General features: G+C 36.0%; 1 protein-coding gene across 4 annotated transcripts in view; it reads left to right on the top strand.

Moving 5' to 3' along the window:
* Window positions 1-25,517, top strand: part of kdm6a (lysine demethylase 6A) — an 80,301-nt gene that overhangs the window by 32,253 nt on the left and 22,531 nt on the right. The window contains exons 4-19 of one of the 4 annotated variants that reach the window (XM_031895734.1): window positions 3,345-3,394; window positions 8,401-8,459; window positions 9,108-9,228; window positions 12,459-12,513; window positions 14,397-14,431; window positions 14,625-14,718; window positions 15,165-15,291; window positions 16,497-16,595; window positions 18,367-18,586; window positions 19,158-19,292; window positions 19,702-19,857; window positions 20,113-20,208; window positions 21,618-21,722; window positions 22,367-22,390; window positions 22,673-22,762; window positions 24,243-25,018. In XM_031895734.1, the coding sequence (XP_031751594.1) occupies window positions 3,345-3,394; window positions 8,401-8,459; window positions 9,108-9,228; window positions 12,459-12,513; window positions 14,397-14,431; window positions 14,625-14,718; window positions 15,165-15,291; window positions 16,497-16,595; window positions 18,367-18,586; window positions 19,158-19,292; window positions 19,702-19,857; window positions 20,113-20,208; window positions 21,618-21,722; window positions 22,367-22,390; window positions 22,673-22,762; window positions 24,243-25,018 (2,242 nt within the window). 4 annotated transcript variants of the gene reach the window in all.

Genomic DNA, 25,517 nt, shown 5'->3' with positions numbered 1-25,517 from the left:
AGATGTAGTCAGAGTTGGAAGCAATTTTGGGTACCTATTTCACAGATAATAGTCATAATTACTTCTCTGCTGTATTAAAGCTTAGTACATAGTTGTTTCAGGTAAGATATTATACCTTTACTGTTGTTTCTTTGTCTTTTGTTTAAACTGTATTTAAGGAATGTTTGCAGTTTTTTAAATTAAAATAAAAAGTCAAAATAACATGCTTCATTATAGATTTAGACCCAAACTTAAATAGTATCCTCATTCATGTTGGCAGTGACAGGCTTGGATTGCCAATAGGGGTAATGCCTCAGCTTCCTAGCCAGTATTTTGTTCCAAAAAGCAGACACCATCTTCATATATCTTTAAAATTACTGAGCTTTGACAGTAATGTAATGCCTTGTATGTTGTGTTTTTTCAGTCGACGTTGAAAATACAGTGCTGTCCAACTTCTGTGGTACCGAGGGACTGAATTTTTCTGGCCTAGATGGTCGGGGGGGGGGGGCAGTAATGGAAGACAGTTTTGACCACTCCCCCTTTTTTAAAACTGCACCCACTTCAAACCATGCTATCACAAGAGCTTTTAAGACCAAACCCACATTAATGGTGATAGTGCAGCAAAAATCCAAATGGTTTGTGCTCACTGTAGGGGTATCACCTTTCATTCATATTTGAAAATTATATTATGTCATATTAAGACATACCTTTAAATCCATATGCCTCCCACTCCCCCCTCCTGGATAGCACAACAAACCCCAGAACATAATTAAACACCTTAGGGACTATATAATGACTATTTTCAAATTCTAACAAACTCCCAAAACCCCTGCCTGGTTGACCTCCTACATGCAGCAGGGCATGGGTAGGGCAGGCAGAGGCCTGCCCTACCCTGCCTGTGTGTGCTATACTCTGCCTGCCCTATGCTGCCTGTGTGTGCCATACTCTGCCTGCCCTATGCTGCCTGTGTGTGCCATACACACAAGCAACATAGGGAAGGTAGTACATACAGTGACACAGTGCTCTTACTGTTTGAGGTGTGAACAATGTGGGCGTTAATAGTCTGAGGTGTGAACAATGCAGATACTAAAAGTTCTCAACAGTACAGTGGATTACATGATTAAACAATACAGGGTTTTACAGCCTGAATCTGAGATGTAAACCATGCAGGGGGCCAGTTAATTTTAGTACTGATACCATTTAAAGCTTACACAAAGGTAAGCAGTCACAGCAGCCAGACAAGTGAGGAGCCGCACAGAGGGGGCTTGTGGGCCGCTTGTTGGACAGCATTAGTATATTAAAGAGAGGAGTCTGACTCCTTAGGTTATAGTACCTCAGACTCTGTGTTGAAGGATTTATGTACTGACTCCACAGCTCTGCCTCTCTTGAATAACAGTTCTATTTTGTGATATGCCAAAATGCATTATATAACTTTCTAAATGCCTTTGATTCACAGTGTATTTTGAGGTGACATAGTGTATCAATTATCTACTTTTACACAGCTGCCTTCAGTGTTTATTATTTAGACATTCCCCAGTTTTTAAGTGACTTGTATGTAGTGGAGAAATGGTATGTGCACCAACATTTTTTAGTCCCACCACCTTTAAGCCTACCCACCTAGGGTGATGACACAAGGGTTTTATCATCTCAAATGCTCTCCTACCTTCGAGAATGTAGATCACAGATAGCAAAACATAAGTGTTGCTTTGGTTTTTTGATGTCACCCGAAGTTTCCTTGCAAGGGAACTTTGGAAAGCTGAATACACAGACATGTTTTCCTACCGATAATTTACATTTGCGCTGGTAGGAAAGCATTTGAGGAGATAAGTTGCCACCACTAATCGTGGGCGACTAACCTCCTCATGTCTTCACCCGTAATGTGCAGTTTCATGGGAGAGAATGGATTTGTAATATACAGTAGAGTTTAAATTTCAAGTTAGCGAACTGATCATCTTGAGGCTTACACATTCAGGCTGGTACGTGCCGGGTTCAGAATGGCATTATGTGTCAATCCCATTTTCTTAAATGTATGCAAAATATGTTTGTTGTGTTAAAGCAGTGGGCTTTTAAGTTTCATTTTTAAAAAAATAATTTGTGTTTTTAACGACAAAATAGGATGGTATTATTTTCCCCTATTTTGACAGAATACATTTTACCACACGTTCAACTTGTGTTTGTACTTTATTGTGCTGTTTATGTTTGTAGCAAAGCTATCATAGTTGTATCCTCCTGCTTTATATACTTTCTCCTCCTCTCCAACTTGCCTGAACCACAGGAAGTTGAGAAGTGAAACTGCTTTCAGTTTCACTCTGTCCTGTTTAATAAATAACAAACATTTCTTAAAGAGGAACGGTCATGAAAATATTTTTATATAGCTTTTATTGTTCGGAAATAAGCTTTCTCAAGATAATTGGTTAAAACATCTGTAACCTTCACTATTATCAAAAAACTTTCTCTACATCAATTCCCAATTTGTATAATATATGGACTAAGCACTAATGAGCAGGGTCATCTGATCCCATTTTTATTCTGTAAGACATCTATTTGTTATAAATTCATGTAAAAGGCTGCATAACTTGCTGGTGTTACATAATTAAATGATGAGGAACGCATTGCCTGCAGGATACATGGTAACAGGCATACTTCTTAGGAATGCAAGTGAGTATTATTTGAGCAGAGTTCTGCCCACCCATATGTGGCAGAGCATTTTAAAGTAGGAGAGCCTAAATCACTGGGGTGTGCCAAATGTTAGGCATCCGACGCATGCGAAGTTGAGAGAAAAAGCAGGTTTTCGCTCTGTTTTTGCCCGCATACACCCCTGCCGGTGCAGTTTTCTCCTACCAGGAGCCCTGCCCGGTAGTTTCACATAACCGGTTAAAGTCATTAGGGGTGCCTAACATTTTTGCACCCCCCAGTGAGGTAGCCTTTCCTTCTCCTTTAAATAAAGTTAAGAAAACTTTTGAAAAAGATAACTTATGCCAAGCTTTTTAATAGTGTATGCAGCAATTAATGATGGTAAACATTTACTACATATAATTGTTTCCCCTTATTTTATCTACCCATGCTGCAGGTTAGTAAAACACTAATTGCTGGATTTATATCCTGCCTCATAATTTAATGTACAGCTAGCTAGAAGCTGAAAGATAAACACACAAAAAATCTGTGCTTATGGAAAGTTTGCATGACTTCATTATAACACTGCTCTAATTATCTTAGCACGTTTTGTCTGTCTTTGGAATAATTTCAGTGGCAAAGCATCAATTCATAGGTTTCAGTCTTTGTATAGGTGCCTATAAAGAACTACTTTAAATAGTAAGTTAAGAGTATTTGTTGTTTAACTGGTTTGTTGTTGTGTTTTCTTACAGCATTATCTGCATACCAGAGGTACTACAGTTTACAATCTGACTACTGGAAGGTATATACCATTTTAATTGATACTTCCCAATCTTGTGCAAAAATGTTCAATGATTTGAAGTGGTGCTTAAGTCTGTAAGCTCTTTTGCCCAGGACCCAATACGTAGCAACAACATAAAACTGTAACAGATGGCACTCAAATCCAGCAAATGTGCTAAGAAATGTTCTTGTTTAATAAGATCTCTGCACACAATGTTTTGGGGGATGCTTTCCCTTCCTTAGGTGCTGTTACAAACCAAACATTAACATATTGGCACTGCTTTAGCATAATAGTGAAGAAAAAATACCTGTGCGTGACACACATGTTATAAGCAGGAAAAAATAGCTCGAATTTTCCAATATTCAGGTATAGTCCATTCTTACAGAAATTTCCAATTCGTGAACATACAGTAGTGGCTGTACAAGGAGAGAGATGTCACTAATAACAAAATAAAAAATCACAAATATCCAGATGCAAATGAAAAGGTTACACATATTAGAAGAAGCAATAAAAATGTTGACTTTTACTAAGGCCTATAGGAGCCATGGTATCCAGTTTGTCAATCCACATTTCCTTTTGTAATAACACCCTATTGTAATCACCTCCTCAGGAGGGATTATTCGCCACCTGTAGGACCAACCATCTTAATTGTGTTCTATTATGTCCTATGTTTGCTCACCGGTGTTACTTCGTTTTTTTTCTAGATCACAGTTATCAATTGTTCTTCCGTGTTTGCCAATTCTGGTCCTGATCTCTCTTAAGCTGGCCATACACGTGGCGATCTCACGATGTTTCGTACGACCGTCGGTCGCACGAAACATCGTCAGATCCGCCACACACCATTCAGGGCTGAATCGGCAGGTAAGGAGGTGGAAACAATAGGATTTCTACCTCCTTCTGCCGATTCAGCTCTGAAGGGAGAATTTTGGTCAGGCGCCTTCTATGGCGCCCGATCAAAATTTTCTAACCTGGCCGATCGGCGAGTCGACCGATATCAGCAGCTTCCTGCGATATCGGTCGGCTCGCTGACATGCCATACACGCACCGATTATCGTACGAAACGAGGTTTCGTACGATAATATCGGTGCGTGTATGGCCACCTTTAGTTTTGCCCACATATGCCTTACCACATAGGCATTTTCGAATAGATAAATCCTCTGCGCTCAGCCTTCCAGACTTCATGCATCAAACCCCCAGCAATAGAGCCGCACTCTCAGCCAATGTCCAATCGAAAAATATATATTGGGGGGAGCACGAGACAAAATGCTAAATTTCTGCAAAAAAAGTGCTTTTATTTTTATGTCGTGTGTTTTGCTCCCCCCTATATATATATATTTCGATTGCACATAGGCATTTTAACATGTAGATGATACCGGTAGTGGTGCAGGTAGCGAAGTCTTTTAGTCTTATCAAATAATCTTTAGAAGGATGACTAAAGTTTTCTCATTTAATGATGCTATTACAGCATCCACATGATAAGTATGGGAATGTGCATGTCCTCTACAATGAGCAACTAAGCTAAAAATATTTTCCCACAGGCAATATTATAAATCACCAGTGGAAAAACGTATGCATTACTTAGTATATTTGAATTGATGAATAATGTAGATTTTACAAAAATGTATCATGTTCCAAGAAAAATCACATAAATATATTCTATTCTAAAAAACTTTATTTGGCATTTATTTTATCTAGTGGAAGGTACAGATATTATTTTATACGTGTTTTTTTTTTGTGCACTTTGTTTTAAGTGCACTGTTTTCCTTTGTGATCCCACAGAGTGACTTTTGGTGCTCCATGTGTGTGCACACAGGTCAGTGCAGTACAAGGAACAAATGGGTGCAGATCTGCTTGAAATGGCTGTTAAGAACCAGACTTGTGACATTAGCCTTGGTAGAAAAATCTTTTGAAATATTCATTTATAGGTCAGTTTAAATGATGATTGGCTTGGTGTGTGTGTGTGTAGAGACATGTGTCTAACATTTTTTTATATATCCTAAGTTGGGTACATATTTTGTTCAGTTATTTATCATTGATTTTGTGCAGAACAACATGAGGTGAATGGCAATTCACATAAAAAATGCAGCAGCTAAGGTAAACATTGCATATGCAAGTGTTTCTATGTGTTAGACCGCAGACTCAAAACCTATGGCCTGTCCAACAGATATCTGGCAGGTTTATTAATCATCTTGGTGCATTGGGCAATTGCATAAATGCAGTCCTTTCCTGACAGGTCGGCATAGAGGCTTCTAATATAATCAGTATAGTATGTTGGGGGCTCGGTTTGTCCAACAGGTGTTTACATTTAAGACCAGTTTTGTGTCATTTGATTGCCTCTGACAAATACTGGCTACATTTTTAAGCAAGTCATTTGATGTGCAAACAAATCAATGGGAAACTGTTCCAGGGACTATGGTAACTCTCAGAATTGCTGGGGCAACACAATAACCAAAATAAATGTGTGCCAGTGTCCTTAAGCTGCATTATACTCAAAGACCTGCTTCCTTGGTGACCTTGCCTCATTTTTGCCCAAAGTGTCCTCCCAGGTTTTCATATTTCCTGTGAAGACAACAGATTTTAATAGGCATCAAATACAGTGGTCAATACAGGCATCAATACAGTGGTAATGCAGCTGGCTCCAGTTGCTTTATTTTTGACCAATTTGTTTTATCTCTGTAATATAGTGCTTTGTTCTTGGGGTTAACTAAGCTAGCATAAGTTCTTGTGAAGAGTCTTGTCCAACTCAGGATTTATTGTTTGCCTGTTTTTTTTTTATATGAGATCCAGTATTCATAATGCTTGGAATCTTCTGGTTATGGGGAATGTTTTGTGGAGCACCATGCCTTCAAGTGATTCTGACACTGAAATGCTACTCTTCAAAATATTAGTGTACATTAAAAGTTACCTATAGGTCTTACTGATCATTTTTCATGATAGGCCAGCTTTTGTAATTTAACTTAACCTGACTCTTTTGCCAACCTGACATGCTTCTCAACCTGTCAGTTATAGTTTCTACTGCTGCAGAAATATGGCAGTCCCCTCATAGAGATATTTTATAGCAAAATAATAAAGCTCATGCAAAGACAATGCTATGATGTATTTAAAAAAAAAAAAATTCAGGTGTCCGTATCTCTTTAAAATGGTTTAGCCAGCTATGAGAATTTTAAGTGAATGTGATAGTAGCACAGTAACTTAGGTTGAAAAAGAAAAAAAAAAAAACACGTCCATTAAGTTCTACCTTTTTTGTCTAAATAAAACCTGCCTAAGTGCTATTTTTATTAACAATATATTTTTCCACTTGCTTAAAAGCCAATCCAACCCCTTCTTAAAGCTATCTAAGGAATCTGCCAGTACCACTGATTAAAAGTGACAATACACGGGCCGATTGTAGCTGCTGATATCGGTCCCTTGGATCGATTCTGCAGCTTATCGCCCATGTAGGGGCAGGAACGAGGGGCATGCCGGACCGATATCTGGCCTGAGATTGGCCTGATATCACGCGGGCAGGTTAAAAGATTTAGTCTGATCAGGGACCACATCGGTTTGTTGGTGTGGTCCCCGACCGATTGCCGCCATTATAATTTCAACGTTAGCCTACATTTTCCCCTGTATCGCCCACCCGCAGGTGGGGGATATTTGGAGAAGATCCACTCGCTTGGTGACCTCGCCAAGCGAGCAGATCTTAACGTGTGTATGGACACCATCAGGGAGAGAATTCCAAATCTTCACAGCCCTCACCGTAAAAAAACCTTCCCCTCATTTCTTTTAACCTGAATAGATGCTTCATGTCTGTCAGAAGGACCTACTGGCTTAGTCGCCTTTCTTTGGACTCTTGAATTCCGTAATATCCCATTTGGGCACTGGAGACCAAAACTGCATGGCATTTAATTTAGAATAGATAGAGCTTTACATTGCTCTCTAAAGTGGAAGAATGACCCCCCATCCCTCATGAATCTATGTCCCTTTTAACTCAGGTAAAAAAGTTTGCCCTTAATGCAGTAGCACCCTTGATGCAGTAGTGCTGTTTCTAAGACCAGTGTTCTGGGCTAAGATTTCCATTAAACAGCACCATTCCCAGGACTTTAGGTCCTAGTCACAGCACTACTGCTTTTGCTTAAATTTTTCCTAATTCGCTGTCAGTATTGCTTTGCTACTAAAAAATTAAATGTTACAAAAATGTTTTGTGTACAAAGCATTTTTAATTTTTTGTGAGTGTTGTAGGTATTTACTTTTCCTCTGCAATTGTGAAACAGTACCTTGTCCTTTATTGTAAATATGCTATTTGGGTTTATTTAATGTTTATATTTTATTTATTTTATGTAGGCTTACGGTATGGTGGTCCAATTTACAGGAAAACCCATGTAGTTTTGAGATTTTTTTTTTTTATGTGGCTTTTTGTGCAGGAAAAGACACATTTGGTAAAAATGTGGTAACATAATCATTTATGTTAGTTTTTTTTTTTTTGAGATTAGTGGTGCCCAACCTGACATGCTGCCACACTAATATAATTAAGCAACCAAAGCAGGAAGGAAAAACACGTGGATAAGGTGGGCCTGTGCATAGAGTTTGGCCCATGACCCGCTAAAGAAGTAACGTGCTGATTCAAATGAACCAACCTTTGGATTTAGGACCAACCCACAACAGTACTTGACGACATGTTTTAAGTTCATATGGATGTTTTTTGACTTTGTTTATTCTTTCTGTGGTGGTGCTTTAAAAATGCTTTTGTGTTCCAGTGGGAGTAGATGATTTTTTTTATTTTTTTTTTACCTGAAGAGAAGTGTCCATGTCAGAATCATTTTTCTTTCTTTAAAGTACTGCATAAAATATCATTGCTATGTAAGATATAATAGTGTCAATAAATAATAAAGTCTGTGTAGAATCTGTGACGTGCTGAGAATTTGCAGAAAATGTGATAGGGAATGTTTTCAATCTTCCCCATAAGAAACATTAATGCTACAGGTTTTTTTTCTTATTGGTTTTAAACTAACGCTTAAAATGTTCCTTGTTTTATATTGACTTTACAGAATGCTGCCTTTCTTTATGGCCTTGGTTTGGTCTACTTCCATTACAATGCATTTCACTGGTAAGCATACATGGTTTTTCTCACTTAATATCCGTATATAAAGCAGAAGAGCCATGAATATCCCTATAATATTCCCTTATAATGTTCTTATAGATGGTGCTTAGAGATTTGTCAAATGACTTAATCAATAATACACCCCCTGTTAAAATATCCACACTCAGATCGACGCGTTTCGATCCACAAGGGACCGTCGTCAGGATAATACCCAGAAGTGACCACGGTGTTTAAATAGTGCATTCAACCAATCATTATACATACCCAATTAAGCATGATAATATATCTAAATTCATGCCCTCCCATCTAAAGGGGAAATAACAGTGCTAATTTATATACATATCTATCATAGCGTTTCCCTCATATTAATAAAAAACGTGATTAAAAAGTGAATAAATAGTGGTTAAAACAAATAGAGATCATACATTATATATATATATATATATATATATATATATATATATATATATATATATAATTTTTTTTTTTTTTTTTTGAGTTTATTCAGGATTTGCCAGGTAACGAACATTCATTTGTTACATACAGCTTGAGTGCACCAAATGCCCATTGTGCCAGTAGTTAAATGTTAATTTTTTTTTTCCATTTGCTTTTTATCATACCAACTTTTCTATGCAATAACACTTTTTTCCTCAGGGCAATTAGAGCATTTCAGGAAGTGCTTTACGTCGAACCCAGCTTCTGTCGCGCCAAGGAAATTCATTTACGACTTGGACTGATGTTTAAAGTGAATACTGACTATGAGTCAAGTTTAAAGGTAAATGCTTATTTATTAAAACATAAACCTGCAAACTAGTGCTTAATGTTGTTGCAAGTAGTTAAGAGGGCTGTAGATTGTTGAATGTAATACAAGCTGCTTTTACAGTTTTTGATGTGTGAACTACTCCTTTGGAACTATGTTTTTATGTTTACATATATATTTTAATATCTACATATATATTAATTATTGTAATGCTGATTTCAGTGGTTTATTAGTACTCAAAAAAAAAAAGTTTTTAGTTTTTTTTTAATATATTGTCTTTTCATACTCCTTCATTTTTAGCTGCTCACTGAACATTTTGGTATATGAATCTGTGGGGGCTTCAGCAGTGGCAGAAGTACACTAACCTGGCTATGCAGAGTCATGCATTTGTTTTTGTTGCCTGTGAGAAGTGCCCGTTATTTCTGGCGACAGAAGCATCTGGACAAGAAAAACCTAAGCATTGACCCAATAGCCATAATGAGAAGCACAACAGGGCGCCAATCACATTTGCACAAAAATGTGGCAGTGACTAAAAAAAATCGCAATTCGCCCTGCTGGTAGCAGGTGTACTTAAAGTTTGCAGAAAGTATCACCAATCACCCTGTGTTCTATTGTTAAGAGCATCAGTTCTTAATTGAGAACTGTGGCACACAGGGTATGTGTAACCCTCAGATTTGCATGTTGCTATTCCTATATAGTCAACTACTAGCAGAGAGGTTTTATCAATGTAACCAGTCCAGAAAGCCTGTTTTGGGGCTGATGATGAAAAGTGCGGATGTATACATATGTATAATAAACAATACAGATGAACACTGGCATTTCTGGGCCCCAGGCTTCCCTGAGGTGACCTTCCCAATGCTGCCGCTCCTACCCCAAAGTGCTGAGAAATTCAGCGTTGGATCGAGACAAGCGCATTGCTAGTGCAAAGAGCGCAGTTGCGCTTTCTGCCCTAGGAGAGACTAAATTTCAGTTTGCTAGCTGGAATTTTGGCTCTTAAAGGAAAAGTAACACTAAAAAATTTTTAAGTAAAAAATCTATTCTACCCTGCTCCAATAATTGCCCTATCCTGCAAACCACTTAGTATTTTGAATGCTTTATTAGAGAATACAGGTATGGAACCCATTATCCAGAATGCTCGGGACCAAGGGTATTCCGGATAAGGGGTCTTTCTGTAATTTGGATCTCCATACCTTTAGTCTGCTAAAAAATCAATAAAATATTAATTAACCCCAATAGGATTGTTTTGCATCCAATAAGGATTATTTATATCTTACTTGGGATCAATTACAAGGTACTGTTTTATTACAGAGAAAAAGGAAATCAGTTTTAAAATTCTGAATTATTTGATTAAAATGGAGTCTATGGGAGACGGCCTTTCCGTAATTCGAAGCTTTCTGGATAACGGGTTTCCGGATAAGGGGTCCGATACCTGTACCTGCTAAAACTGCTTCCGGTCATTAAATTTAACTTTTATTGTTCAGGTGAACATGAGTTGCAATTTATGCAATTTAGCAATTCAGTCCATTCTGTATTTGCTTTATTTTTTAATGTCGCTAGTTTATACATTGCTTTTTCTAAACATCAGATGTCCTTGAAACAGTGTTCTATGAACCATCCTTATTTTGAAATTGTTCTCTAAATTTATAAATACAGTAAGCTATGTTTTAGATTGCAGCAGTAAATAAAAAAAATATTGGTTTGGAAAAAAAAGCGCACGGTCCAAATTACTCCATTTTAGCTTATCAGTTTTTTCCCCCCCTCAAGGCACAATTACTTTTTAACATTCAGTGCAGCACCTTCTAGGTAAATCCTCTTACAGTGGATTTGAATTTCTATAGACTGCTGTCTGCCTTGAGGTATTGTGTGTCGTTTCTGAACTGCAGTGGCCTCTCCTGCATAATAACCATTTCACACAGCAGTAGCCAGCTTCAGTACCGCAATATTTGTATGAGGTGCAGATGTTTTCTAGCTGCTTCTGCTTGTTGCAGACTGCAAAATGTGAATTTAAGAAGGCTTTTTGTGTTTCTTTGCTGGTGAGTAGTGTTTGTGATTACACCTAGTAATTTGTAGCTAACATTTTATTGCTATTGCTGTGTTTTCTTGATACCGTTTTAGGTTTTTTTCTGGTTAGTAAAACCTAGAGAAAATCATGTTTTGTTTTGTTTCTAGCATTTAAAGGGAATTTCTTAGATTTTAGTCTCTTGTACATTGTTCATATATTTTAATTAGATGCTCTTCTTAAGCAAATCCCTTGTATTTTGGTTTTGCTTAAATTTATTTTTAATGAGTTTATATGTGTTAACTGAATTTTATTTGCTGAATGCTTTAGTATACACATAAATGTTCCATATTGTCCTCTTTTGGTCACTCAGGATGAAAGTATTGAGTTGCAAAAGATAACACGTTATTTCTAAGCTTTTCTATTAACAGATATGTTATTTGTTAATTTTTTATTCATATGTAGACTTGCTGCCTTTTATTCTGGATGAATTTAAATAATGTTCACCCATCATTTGTGCTATTATTTACTTTATATTTAGTGATTTTTCAAATTCCCTCAGTAATATTGCTATGGTAACAGCCCCAAAAGCAACCCAGTCTAGTTATCTGCATCAATACACAAAGGATAATGAAATTTACAGGTATGAATGCTGAATTACAGTTTTGTTTTCTGTTGCTGAATTTATTAGCATTTTGATTTGAATATCAATTTTGAGATGAGGAAAAGACCTAATTTAATGCTGATTCATTTTCAAGGAAAAGCGCACATTTGAAACCGTATATTTATGTTGAAAGGTTCTTATAGGGCTAAGCAAAGTTGAAAATTCTTAAATATGTGGTTATGTTATAAGGTACTTTTAATGTTTTTTCTCCCCATGACACTCTGAGTTTCCTTCCATACATCAAAAACATACAGGCAGTTTAATTGATTAGTATGTGTGTGATGGGTACCTTAGATTGTAAGCTTCAATTGGGACAGGGGCTGGTGTCCATACTGAATAATCTTATAGAATCTTAAAGAATATATTAGTATTACAGAATATGTTAATGATGTACATGAATTTAGTATAGATACTGAGAGGGAAAAGTTACAGCATGTGCAAATATTTTTCTCAGTGCCTTACTAGCATGAAGAATTTCAAACATTTAAATTGTAAGCACTACAGTATTTAAGTACTATACAGTAAAAATAAAAGTATCCATATACAAATAAAAATAATGAACCCTCTTACATTTTCTCACAGCATTTTCAGCTGGCTTTGATTGACTGTAATCCCTGCACTTTGTCCAAAGCTGAGAGTAAGTATTTATGTGTTATAAGCTTAATGCTTTATAGTGAGTTAATTTAAAATGTTAACGACCAAACTTTCATAAATTTTTGAACACTGTGATGTACAAAATAGTGACTTTCACAACTCAGTAGTGTTTGTTGACACTCTTTTCTTGCACATTCCATGAATATGCCTATGTGGAATAGAATGAAATGCATCCTGAACTGCTGACAAGAGAATGCTGTTCTGGTCTTCTAGAAGGACCACTTTAGGGTATCTTCTCACTTTTGTTTCTGGCATCTCATCACCGGAAGGAAGATGCCAGTGTTCATTTTTCTAAAAACTAAGATTAACCTTTTATATTCATGTTCATATTTTGGTGTTATCATAAGGAAAGTCATGTCATGCTAGAAATGTGAGTCAAACATTTGCAGAACAGGGCCTCTATACATCATCATATCTATTTTTCTCATCAATCCTTTTTGCTTGATGGGTACTAACAATATTTGTGCAATTTGGGAATACCATTTTGCTGCTCTTATGTATTGTATCTCTGAAGTGTACTGTCTGTAATAAAAAAATCTATAAATCTAAAATGTTAATTTTTCAAATTCAGACAGGTATTATATATTATGGGATTCTGTCAACGTCTTAGGCTTTCTCTATTAATTCTCTATTATTTCTCTTTCTATATTCATACATCTGCTATATGAGCCACTTTTTGTTGAACTTTGCAGTGCATCATGTACAGGTATCGGACCCATTATCCGGAAACCCCTTATCCAGAAAGTTTCGAATTACGGAAAGGCCATCTCCCATAGACTATTAATAAAACAGTACCATGTACTCCATCCCAACGAAGATGTAATTAATCCTTATTGGAGCCAAAACCATCCTATTGGGTTTAATTACTGTTTAAATAATTTTTTTTAGTAGATTTAAGGTAGGAGATCCAAATTACGGAAAGACCCCTTAACTGGAAAACCCCAGGTCCCAAGCATTCTGGATAATGGGTCCCATATATGTACTATGATCTGTTTAAAGCGCTCTAACACTATGCATACTTTTCTACAGAAAATATAAAGAAAGTATGGAAATACGCCCTCAAAATGGTTCTGATAGCTAGCTCCTGACATCCAGGAAGTTTATTACAGTAGCCTTTCCTCTGAATCTTTAACAACACTTTCACCAGCATATTAATCTGAATTGTTTACAGAAAATCAGGGTGCTTTAATAGCACTGTTCTACTGTCTGTATAAAGGGAAATGAAAGAGAAGGCAGTTTAGTGTCTGTTTTTGCTTGATGTGGCAGGGCAAAAATTCTTAAAATTAACCAATTGAAAATGATTCACTAACCAGAAGCAGTAGCTCTTGTTTTCTTACTTCTAAAAACCTCTGTGATTCAGCTTCTACATTATTTTCCTGTTGCCTTATCTAGATTGTAGTCCTCTAACAATAACTCTAGGGTATGTGGTCAACCATAATGGCCAGTGATAGAATTCTGCAGGCTCAGCATTAGCAGGAGCAAATAATTAAATGAGATGTTCTGAGACAATTTGCAGCTGGTCTACCTTTTTTATTTTGTTACTTTTAAACTTTTTAGCTTTTTGTTCAGCAGCTCTCCAATTTTGAATTTCAGCATCTATCTGGTTGCTAGGGTCAAATTTAGCCTAGCAACCTGGCTGTGGTTTGAATTAGAGACTGAAGAATGAATGAGGACCTGAATAGAAAGATGAGTGCTTAAACAATTGAAGTGTTGTAAAAAAACAAAAACATATCTGGCAAAACCTTCATTTTTTTCTGTGCCATAGGTTTAAGTGGCCAGGCAACATACTTCTGAACTATGTATCAGTTACAGTTATCCTTTTATTTCCCTTAGTGCTTCTAACACATTGTTTCTTTTGTTTTCCAGTTCAGTTTCATATTGCTCACTTGTACGAAACACAGGTAAGCTTAGACTTATTATTTTCTTGTGGTTCCTGTGACAATGCTCAAGTGTATAAGTGCCCAATTTCTATGACAAAAATGACTCAACAAAGTCTTTTAGTTGAATTTTGGAAAGCGTTACAGTCTGTGCTATACTAGCTTTTTTGTCTTGATAGCTTATTTTGTTTTATTTATGTATTTATTTTTTAAACAGAAAAAGTATCACTCTGCAAAAGAAGCTTATGAACAACTTTTGCAAACCGAAAACCTTCCAACTCAAGTTAAAGCTACGGTTTTACAGCAGTTAGGTTTGTACTACATTTTAATAACCTAATATTTTTTTTACGTTTTCTTAATGGCCAATAGTAACCTTTATTTGTCTTTAAATTAAGTATAAGAGTATAGCTAAGTAGGTCTATGAATTTTTTTGTCTCAACATTATTAACCTTTATTGATAATTGGTAGTGACATCTCTCACCTTAGCAGATCACTTAAATACTTTTAAGTTAAATAGCAGCCCTGTGGTCAAAAATAAATTGCTCTGAATTCCCCTCATAATTTATATATAGCTGAAAACTGCAGCAATGATTTTTATGACATTTTATTGGTCCATGCACACCTTTGGGGGCCAGCATTAGGCTGGAAACCTTGTTAGCTCACAGTGTTACAGAATATGTGACTTATAACCTATTGACTGTTGTGCATTGTGCCTATTTAGGAGTTACTCAGTGAAATTAGTTTTCACTTTTAATAGGTTGGATGCATCACACAGTTGATCAGCTGGGAGACAAAGCAACAAAGGCAAGCTATGCTATTCAGTATCTACAGAAATCTTTAGAAGCAGATCCCAACTCTGGTCAATCCTGGTATTTCCTTGGAAGGTAAGATTTGTATTTTTCCTTGATAGATAGAATATACATCTAAGATAGGTGTTTAGTGTAGCACCATGTCACTCATTTATGTGCCTGTATTTTTCTGCCTTCTTAGATTGTAAGCTGTACTGGGTAGGGACCTCCTTACTGTTGTCTCCTACCACTTGGCATTTAAGGGATTATGTAATAAAAGGCTAGTGCCCAGGTGCAGTAACCAATTCTAGAAACCAATTAACGGGTAGATTTTTTTTGTTAACCTGTTAAAAGAAACATCTTATTGGTTGCTATGGGTTATTACTACTGGGCAAATGTAGTGCCTTTTATTACATACGGGGTTATTCTTTGTAAGTATTTATACTTAATTACAATGCTTTTCCTCAGTTTGTGTTTTACTACATTGTAAAATGTAGATGTTAAATTCACGCTTACATTGGTTACCTTCTGGGCGGCTACTTAAGCATAACCAAAATTGTATATTAGACTGCAAGTGACTTTCCAGATAATATATCTCTAAGTAAAACTGTGTCTACTCACTGCTACCCCCAGGGACCAGTACCAAAGATTGTACTATAGTGGTAATGCTGTATACAGTCAGCCTGAGGCTAGCCATGACACAAGAATCATTATTCCTGGGGATTGTAATCCCATAATTAACTATCAAACACATTAAACAAGTCTATAGATAGCCCTTATAGAACTGGAGAGCACATACTAAAAACGGATCTCCGTTTAAAACCAAACAGCTGACACCCCCACTCCTATACATAACCCAGTAAGAGTTTTAATAATTTCTCATTACAAGCTATGAACAAACTGTTAGTGTTGCTCAAAGTTCTGGCAGGACATTATGGTCATTCTTTCATGCTGTTGTAGTTCATGGTGCCATGCATCAGGCATAGTTAATTATAATGTCTATAGAAAAGGCTGCTTCAGAGTGATAGGTGATTTGTGTGCATTTCTTTTGAACAAAAAGTTTGAAGATTTACAAGTCCATTGAAGTCCAAGGCTCTTATTTGATACATCTGTTTAGAAATACAGCATGGTTAGTAGTAATAGAAGGGTCATCCTACAAATGTGTAAATTTTGTTTTGTTATTACAAAGTGAAATATGTTGGCATAGGTTATTTTACTTAAGTAGCAGTCAGACTTTTTTTTTTCCCTCGAAGCAACTATTTAAATCCTTTCTATCAAATGTTTCCCCATCTTATTTTTAGGTGCTATTCCAGTATAGGCAAAGTTCAGGATGCCTTCATATCCTATAGGCAGTCTATTGATAAATCTGAGGCAAGTGCAGATACTTGGTGTTCTATAGGGTAAGTATTGCTGCATTTTAACATTTACCAAACATTCACACTATTGGAACAACTGATTTGATTGTAATGACAAAAATGATTACTGTACATGTAATGATGCATCCGAATCCTCAATGTGTCTTAAGTGGGTCTCTAATATCAAATGCATGTTCAAAATAACCTATTTTGCCAGCATATTTAGAAAATAGTTGGTGTGTGTATATATCAGTGTGAAGGCTCAAATTCTAGGCTGTTGTTTTTTGGCTGCAATTATATGCAGATACTATACCTGTAATTTTGGTTAGTATGTTTGCTACAAGAATAGTTTCCTAAACAGTTTCTTAAAGAAGGTTATTTTACTATTAAAGGGGCTGTGCAACCAGATTTTATTAAAAAAAATCTACAAAAATATTGCCGATAAGTTATTAAATTTTATAAAAAATGTTAATATGCTTCTTCAATCTTTTTTTCCTATTGCAAATAGCTTGACAGTGCAGTTTGCCAGTAATGCTGACTTGCTGGAATAAGTCTGTTAGATAAGTTGAAATCAGTCAGTGACAGCCTGGAAAAAAGTTAGTTAACTAATAAAAGAAAACTTTTGTGAAACATTTTAGTTAAACATACACCCCCAGTTTAGTCTCTTTTTATAATAGTGATAATAGTATAATAGTTACCTGTTAATATTTTTGAGATATTAGACTCCCAAGAGAGGGACAGGTTGCTGCAGCTTTGGTTTAAAGTCATCTGATGTTTGTTTTAAATAGCAAGTAGTTGAATCGCTGATTGACAGCAAAAAGCTTCTTCTCTTAGAACAGAGATTCCCAACCTTTTATACCCGTGAGCCAAATCCAAATGGAAAAAGTTTTGGAGAGCAACGCAAACATGGAAAAAGTTCCTGGAGGTGCCAATGAGAGCTATAATTGCTATATTAACTGGAAGCATACAGAAGGCTCTATTTGGCAACTACATTGGGTTTTTATGCAGCCAAAACTTGCCTCCTAACCAGAAATTCAAAAATAAGCACCTGCTTTGAGGCAACTGGGAGCAACATCCAAACATGTTGCTCACGAGCTACTGGTTGGTGATCACTGTCTTTAGAAGATCAGAATCCTTTGTATCAAATAATGCATTAGGACTTTTTTTGTGTGTTTCCTTGCATTTAAGCTCTCGTGCATTTCACCACAAGGAAACGCATGCAGTCCTGTATATTTCTGATTGTACTCACATGCCCAGAATTTAGTTGGAACATAACCCTTGTGATGGAACACATTAAAGCGGCACCAAAAAGAAATGTACAAGTGTATGAGCACTAAGGGTTCTTACCTATCATTTTGTTGTACATGCATACTCAAAAGAATCCATGCTGGAAGGCTGCTTCATCAATGGCTTTCGAGCTTTACAGTTAAACTATGACAAGTATAATCTGAAAAAAACCTTGTAGGATACTATGGGGTATATTTATTACGCTGTGTAAAAAGTGGAGTAAAACATCACCGGTGATGTTACTCATAGCAGCCAATCAGATGCGTTGCTTTGATTTTCTAACTGTTGAAATCTAATTGCTGATTGGTTGCCCTGGGCAACATCACCGGTAACGCTTCACTCCACTTTTTACACAGCATGATAAATATACCCCATGTATAGTTGTTTGTTACCATTTTAGATTACAGACCCTTCTTTTTTGTTTAGCTTTAGTGCTCTAGTTTATTGCTAAAGCAATAATAAAGTTTAGTTTTTATCTATTTAATCAGATAAACAGTTAAAAAAAAAATTGGCACTTTTTTCTTTCTAGTGTGCTCTATCAGCAGCAAAACCAACCTATGGATGCTCTGCAGGCTTACATATGTGCTGTTCAGTTGGACCATGGTCATGCTGCAGCATGGATGGATTTGGGCACATTATATGAATCCTGCAATCAGCCTCAGGATGCTATCAAATGCTACCTAAATGCAACAAGGAGCAAAAATTGTAACAATACCTCTGCACTTGCAGCAAGGATCAAATACTTACAGGTAGACCTACATTTTTTCACACTTACATTGACATGTCTATATATGACAATATTGTTAGACACATATGAAATACAAAGGTCTTTTGCGTATATGCCATGATAACTATATATGTGTATATGTATATATATATGTATATATATATATATATATGTATATATATATATATATATATATATATATATATATATAATTTTTTTTTGTATGCATTGTATGTGTTTCATGGCTTTTAAGTGTGTGGAATGAATAGCTGGCCAAAAAGTCATTTCACCCATTTTCTGTGTTACATGTTTTTGTAAACATCTTTGCTTCATCAGCAGTTACAGTATTGATTGGAAACAGTCAAACAACTGTGTTTATAACGATTGTTTGAAGTTTTCAAAGCAATTGTTCATATTCCACAGATCTTGATCTTTTATCACAAAGGTTTATATCCTGGTTACCCTCTTTTATATTTTTTTTTAAAATGGAGGAAATTATAAATTCTTGCTTCAAAAGCTCAGCAAGTTGTAGTGATAATGCTCTTACTAAAGTAGGCCTGTGTTAAATTTCCTTCTTACATAATTTTTCCTAGGCTCAGTTGTGTAACCTTCCACAAGGTAGTCTACAGAATAAAACTAAATTGCTTCCTAGTATTGAGGAGGCATGGAGCCTACCAATCCCCGCAGAGCTTACCTCCAGGCAGGGTGCCATGAACTCAGCACAGCAGGTGAGAAGTTGGGTTATGTTCTACAGATGCCCAGCTTATAAAAGTTCATTTTCACTATTAAGTGTCAAAATTCTCTTACTTGAGCACCAAACTTTCTTATGTTTTTGTACAACAATATAAATACAGTGAGATGATTTAAAAAAATAAATAAATAAAATCCCTACATTTTGGGTACCAATAAAGAACCTTTGTGGATCTCTTTTTTAAATTGTTTTACTTTTGTTACTTAAACAAGCTCATATTTTTTTCATCAGTTCATTTTTTTTTAATACTGGTATTCATTTGGACCAGTATAATTTTTATGTGGAGCCACATCATTCTTATTCCTCAGAGAATGTCAAAACCCTATCCTTGTAGGGTGTCTATTAAATATTACACAGAACCATATTTTCTTTCTTACAATTCTTAGGCCTGTAAACCTCATCATCAGAATGCTGAATCTGTACTAGGCCTCAGTCAAACACCAATTTCACAGCAGTCCTTGCCATTACACATGATTCCTTCTAGCCAGGTAGATGAACTGTCAAGTCCTGCCAAGAGGAAAAGAACATCTAGTCCAGCAAAGGTATTTCACATGCCAAAAATGTATGTGGCCCATGCTGTTATTTATTTATTTTTTTTAAACCATCCACTTCATTTAAGTTAATTACATGTAAAATGAAGGAAAGTTCGCTCAAATAATTTTTCATATGAATGTGCTTAAGTATTGCACCAAATATTTGAAGAACATAGATTGTTTTGCCTGTAACATATTGCAGTTGGAATACAGTTTAAAAGTGTTCTATTATCAAGAGTTCTCAATAATTTCTTTTTTCAATAGAATACTTCTGATACCTGGAGCAGTGGCCATTTGGCGTCACATACTCCAGGACAGCAACAAGTACATTCGTGGTGTTTGCCGCCACACAAAGTACAGGTATGAATAGTCCTATGCTGTTTCTGTCTCTCTCTTGGTTGTTTTAGTTTTGAATTAAGCACTGAAAGTAATGCAATATCCAAACAACTGTTTGTTTTTTGGGGGAGGTTAAGATATTTTATTGGCTTTGATGAAAATCAAACAATCTTCATTAGCATCATCTTCTGACCTACATTTGGGTTTACATAACAAGAAACTAGAGAAGGCATTGGTTGAAAGTGACACTCCCAAAACCAAAGTTTCTATATTATGCCAGGTAACCTTTGCCCTAACCTTTGCCCTACAATAAGCACTTTTCTGCTCCTATATTGTCATGGTAAGATCCTTGTAAATATTTGCAATTTTAAAGTGGAAATGTGGGCATATTTTAATGTAATTATAAAATGTCAACATATTATTCAGTGCTGTAAAATAAAATGGTGTATATATTGAACATACTGGTCACACACTGATAAGCAATACAAGGGGTTAAGGCTAATTGTACACAGGTTTTTTTCTTTGCTGGTGTGTAGATATGTGTTGGCACAAAAGTGCATTTTGTTTTTTTTTTGTTTTTTTGCATTACTGTGCTAAAATCCATTCTAAATAAGTGCTCAAGCATGGGGTGAGCATGGGGTATTGACAGTGCACTTAAAAGCATGTAGTGTATACTGAAGCTATATTAGGCTAGATGAGGTACATTTCCAGCTTTGGTTAAAGTTTTTGGGGGATATAAACTGCAAGACCATCTGAGCATGAATGTCGGCTTAAGGGTCAACTTTTATAGACAATCCTGTGGTCCTGTGGCTTACAGATGACCAGTCCGTGTTTTGTTGCAGTCAGATGAGGAAGTGAAGACGAGCCAAAATATGTAGTAAATGTATTTTCTATTGTAAAATATAAGGATGTTATAAGTCAGAAGTTCCCCCTAATTTCTTGGCTGTGTGGACAAAAAATGTATGCACACAGAAATGGGTGGGTTAGAGCTAGAACTAAATATTTTTAAGCAAAAAAATCTATGGGTGCATCACTATTTGCTGTCAGGGTCGCTGCATTCTAGCAACCAAAAAGTAATGTGTATGAGATTACAATTTCATTAATTTATTTAAATCCCTATCATATTTCTGTCTTATTGGTAGGGTAATTCAGCTAATAGCAACCGAATAGCAGTTTACATTTAAAGCCTGAAAACACAAACACATTTTTTATTAAAATTCTAAAAAAATAATGCTTAAAACCAATGTTTACTACCCTGTGTATCTAAACTTATCTTCACACCAGTTGATCTTTTAGACCTCAGGATGTTTGAAAATAGTTTTTATGGAATACTTATAGTAAACATATTACAATATAGTATTGATTTAAAGATTAGCATTTCACGTGCAGATTTTGTGTCTTACACCATGTAAAATTAACTTATCTGATTTTAGCAATTGGAACAGCTACGAGCAAACAGGAATAATCTGAATCCAGCACAAAAAGCGGCGTTGGAGCAGTTGGAGGCTCAGTTTGTCTTAATGCAGCAGCAACAGCAGGTAGATGCTTCTGTACTCAAATAATGCAGATCTGCAGATTTCTACTGCAGCTGTATTTTCCAAAGTTTTTGCATTCAACACCTTGGTCCCTCTGAGGCCCAGCATTTAGTTAGTGCCTGCTTGACTCCTCTCAAAGTTAGATATTTGAAAATATAAGTGGTTTTGTCATACTGCTATAGTGCTGTCAGTATCTATTTAAAGGGTTTACTCGATATTCCACCCTGTCAGGCCTTTAGGATCTAGGTCTAATTTTAGTCTGGATTTTGGCAAAAATTTTGGCACCCTAAATGACCAGCCCCACAGTTTGCAAATCTATAATGGAGGTCTATACAGTTTTTTGTAATTACAATGCCATGTATAATTGCATAAAATATATTTTTAGGATTTGACAGAATAGTATTTTCCTTTGCCTTATCTAATCCTTAACTTATTCCATTATTCTTAAGTATTTCAACCATACGAAACTGGCATTTAAGCCATTAGATTTATTTACCACAGTTATCACTAAAAGGATTACAAATGTGTTGCACTCATACAGCACTTTATTTCAGTAGTGACTTTTAGGTTTACTTACTGATTAGAGGAATTTATTTCCATTTGCCTAAATGATCATCATCATATTTTTTTATATTTTTTTCTAACAGATGAGACAAACTGGACTTTCACAGGTACGTTCTACTGGAATTGCTAACGGGCCAACTGCTGACTCAACACTGCCTACAAACTCACTCACTGGTCAGCAACATCAGGTTGCATTAACCAGGATGCCTAATGCCGCTCAGCCTGGAATCCGTCCGGCTTGCCCTGCGCAGCCTGTGGCTAATGGACCATTTCCAGTAGGCCAAGTTTCCTGCAGTACCACAGGGCCAGTGGGCAGTGCAGACACTATGTTGATAGGCAATAATCATATTACGGGAAATGGAAGTAATGGAAATGTGCCTTACCCGCAGCGAAACGCACTCGCACTACCTCATAACCGCACAAACCTGACCAGCAGCGCAGAGGAGCCGTGGAAAAACCAACTAACTAACTCCACTCAGGTAAGAGATCTTGAGCTTTCTGTACCTTGCAAGGAAATAAGCTTTCAGAATATTTCTAATGTAGTGCTTCAGTGGTATATTATTAAGCAGATGTAAAGTTCTGCCCATTATGTTAGACATCTGCTCACGCTAGCCTTTATAGATTGCGTCTTTGCCTAACTATATTACAAATATTTTTTATTTTGCATAGTCTATCCATTTTATCCAGTTTAATTTTTACACTGAACTGTTCCTTTAACTTTTGCTTTTCAGTCTACAGACAATAAATTATTATGAGAGAATTGTGTGTTCTATATAATCATTTCCTCACTGCATATTTGTTGGTGCGCAAGATTTTTTTTTGTTTGAGATTATGGAAAAATATTTCTAATACTTATACACGTGTGTAATTAACACTGTTCAGACAATACTAAAGATATGGAGGGCAAACCAGTTATGTGCTTAAAATTAGGTAATACTATTAAGGTCTAGCTGCACAGGTAATCTGTATTTCCTTAGACCCCAGTGGGGAAAACAGTACAAAACTTTATATTATAGATAAACCAATGTGCCCTGAATCAGTCTAAGTGGTATGTTTTTATCTGTACTTATTAATATTATGCACAGAAGTGTTGTTGAAATACCATGTAACCCTAACAAATACAAAAAAAAATTTGACTAATATTCAGGTGATAACTGTGTCATTGAACTAATAACATGTCAGCTCAAACACATGTAAATAATTGTTGTAGCATTTGTGCACATGCTACCATTGGTTAAACTTTAATTACAACATTGGTGCAAGTATGATCACACTGTTAGTGCCTTGTTCTTGCAAATTCACACTTCTCAAATAAAACAGTGTGTTGACAGTTGCAAAACCCAATGAAAAAAAAGTCCCACGTTATAAAAATTAATTCCTAATTTAAACAAGGTTATATTCTTCTTAGTTCTAAAAACTGATAGGCCGCTTACACATCATAAAAGGTTGATGTTTGAAACCACATATGCACAGTAGAACAGCTGAGAACACAACACTGTTAAAAAGATAGCAAAACTTATGCAGTACGATGCTCTTTTACTCTATAAAAATACATATATAAAATAACACTGAAAAATGTTATGCAGATGTTAGCAATGGTATGATATAATCTATTCTTTACCTTAATCTGTTTAACAATTTCCAAGGAACTGGCACAGAACAGAGATATTGATTTCACCTGGGGCTTTGTTTAGACTACAGGTAAAATATGACTGAACACACAATATTAGTAATAATAATAGCTCTGTGGAAAATGAGGGGGCTTTTAATCAACCAGCTATTGGTTTGTAAGGCAAGTAATGTCTTAATGCAAGTTTGGAAAAATAAAGCAAAAGAAAATGTAAATTAATAAATGTAAAATAATAATGTAATATAAAATAAAACTAATATAGTGGCCTTTAATGGTGTCATGTAAACATTTGTACTATATTTATCATTGATTTACATTTTTTTTAATAGGGGCTTCATAAAGGTCAGAGTTCACATTTGGCAGGTCCTAATTGTGAACGACCTCCTTCTTCCACTGGGCCTTCCCAGCATCTCCAAGCAGCTGGCACTGGTATACAAAATCAGGTTGGACATCCTACCATGCCTAGCAATTCAGTAACACAGGGGGCTGCTCTCAATCACCTCTCCTCTCACACTGCTACCTCAGGTGGACAACAAGGCATTATTTTAACCAAAGAGAGCAAGCCTTCAGGAAATGGATCAGTGCCTGAAACAAGCAGGCATTCTGAGGGGACACCTAACAGCACTGCCGGTGTAGAGGGACTTCCTAATCATGTCCATCAGGTGACGGCAGATACTGTTCCTAGCCCTAGCCATGGAGATTCAAAGTCACCAGGTTTACTTAGTTCAGACAATCCTCAGCTCTCTGCCTTGTTGATGGGAAAAGCCAATAACAATGTAGGTCCTGGAACCTGTGACAAGGTCAACAATGTTCATCCAGCTGTTCATACAAAAACTGAGAATTCTGTTGCCTCCTCTCCATCTTCAGCCATTTCCACAGCAACACCTTCTCCAAAATCTACCGAACAGACTATGACCAACAGTGTTGTCAGCCTTAAAAGCCCTCTCAGTGGACATGATAAAGTGAATGGAGAGCAAACGGAGGACTCTCAGAGCCCCACAAAAAAGGACCACTCTTTACCTAGCCACAAATTAAGTCCACAGACCATACCATCCATGTCTGTATCCATTTACCCTAGCTCAGTAGAGGTTTTAAAGGCTTGTCGGTAAGTACTTTTATTTATATATTTATATATATATATTATATATTTATATATATATATATATATATATATATATATATATATATATATATATATTATATATTTATATATATATATATATATATATATATATATTTATTTATTTATTTTTTCTGACTTACCTTATGCAAACAAAACTTTTGTTTTAACAGGATCATATATGAATCTGCAGATTTGTTACTATTCTTTATATAATGCTGGATACCATGCAGGATTTTTCAGAGAATGCTGAACAACTGTGTTTATAATTGCAGTTCTAATATTCTTTAAGGCAGACCCTTTTGCTAAGGTCGTTTGCTGGTGTTTTGTGAGAAACTAGTAAGGATTAATAGAGGGTTAACAGGCAGTGTATAGTTTTAATTCATCTTGTGTGACATTACAGATATGGGACCTGTTATCCAGAATGTTCGGGACCTGGGGTTTTCCGGATGAGGGATCTTTCCATAATTTGTAGCTTAAGTCT

This window comes from Xenopus tropicalis, chromosome 2 (genome assembly GCF_000004195.4).
Source record: "Xenopus tropicalis strain Nigerian chromosome 2, UCB_Xtro_10.0, whole genome shotgun sequence".
NCBI classification, from domain to species: Eukaryota; Metazoa; Chordata; class Amphibia; order Anura; family Pipidae; genus Xenopus; species Xenopus tropicalis.
Note: the sequence above shows the minus strand (reverse complement) of the source record. Positions and strands in the feature narration are given on the sequence as shown.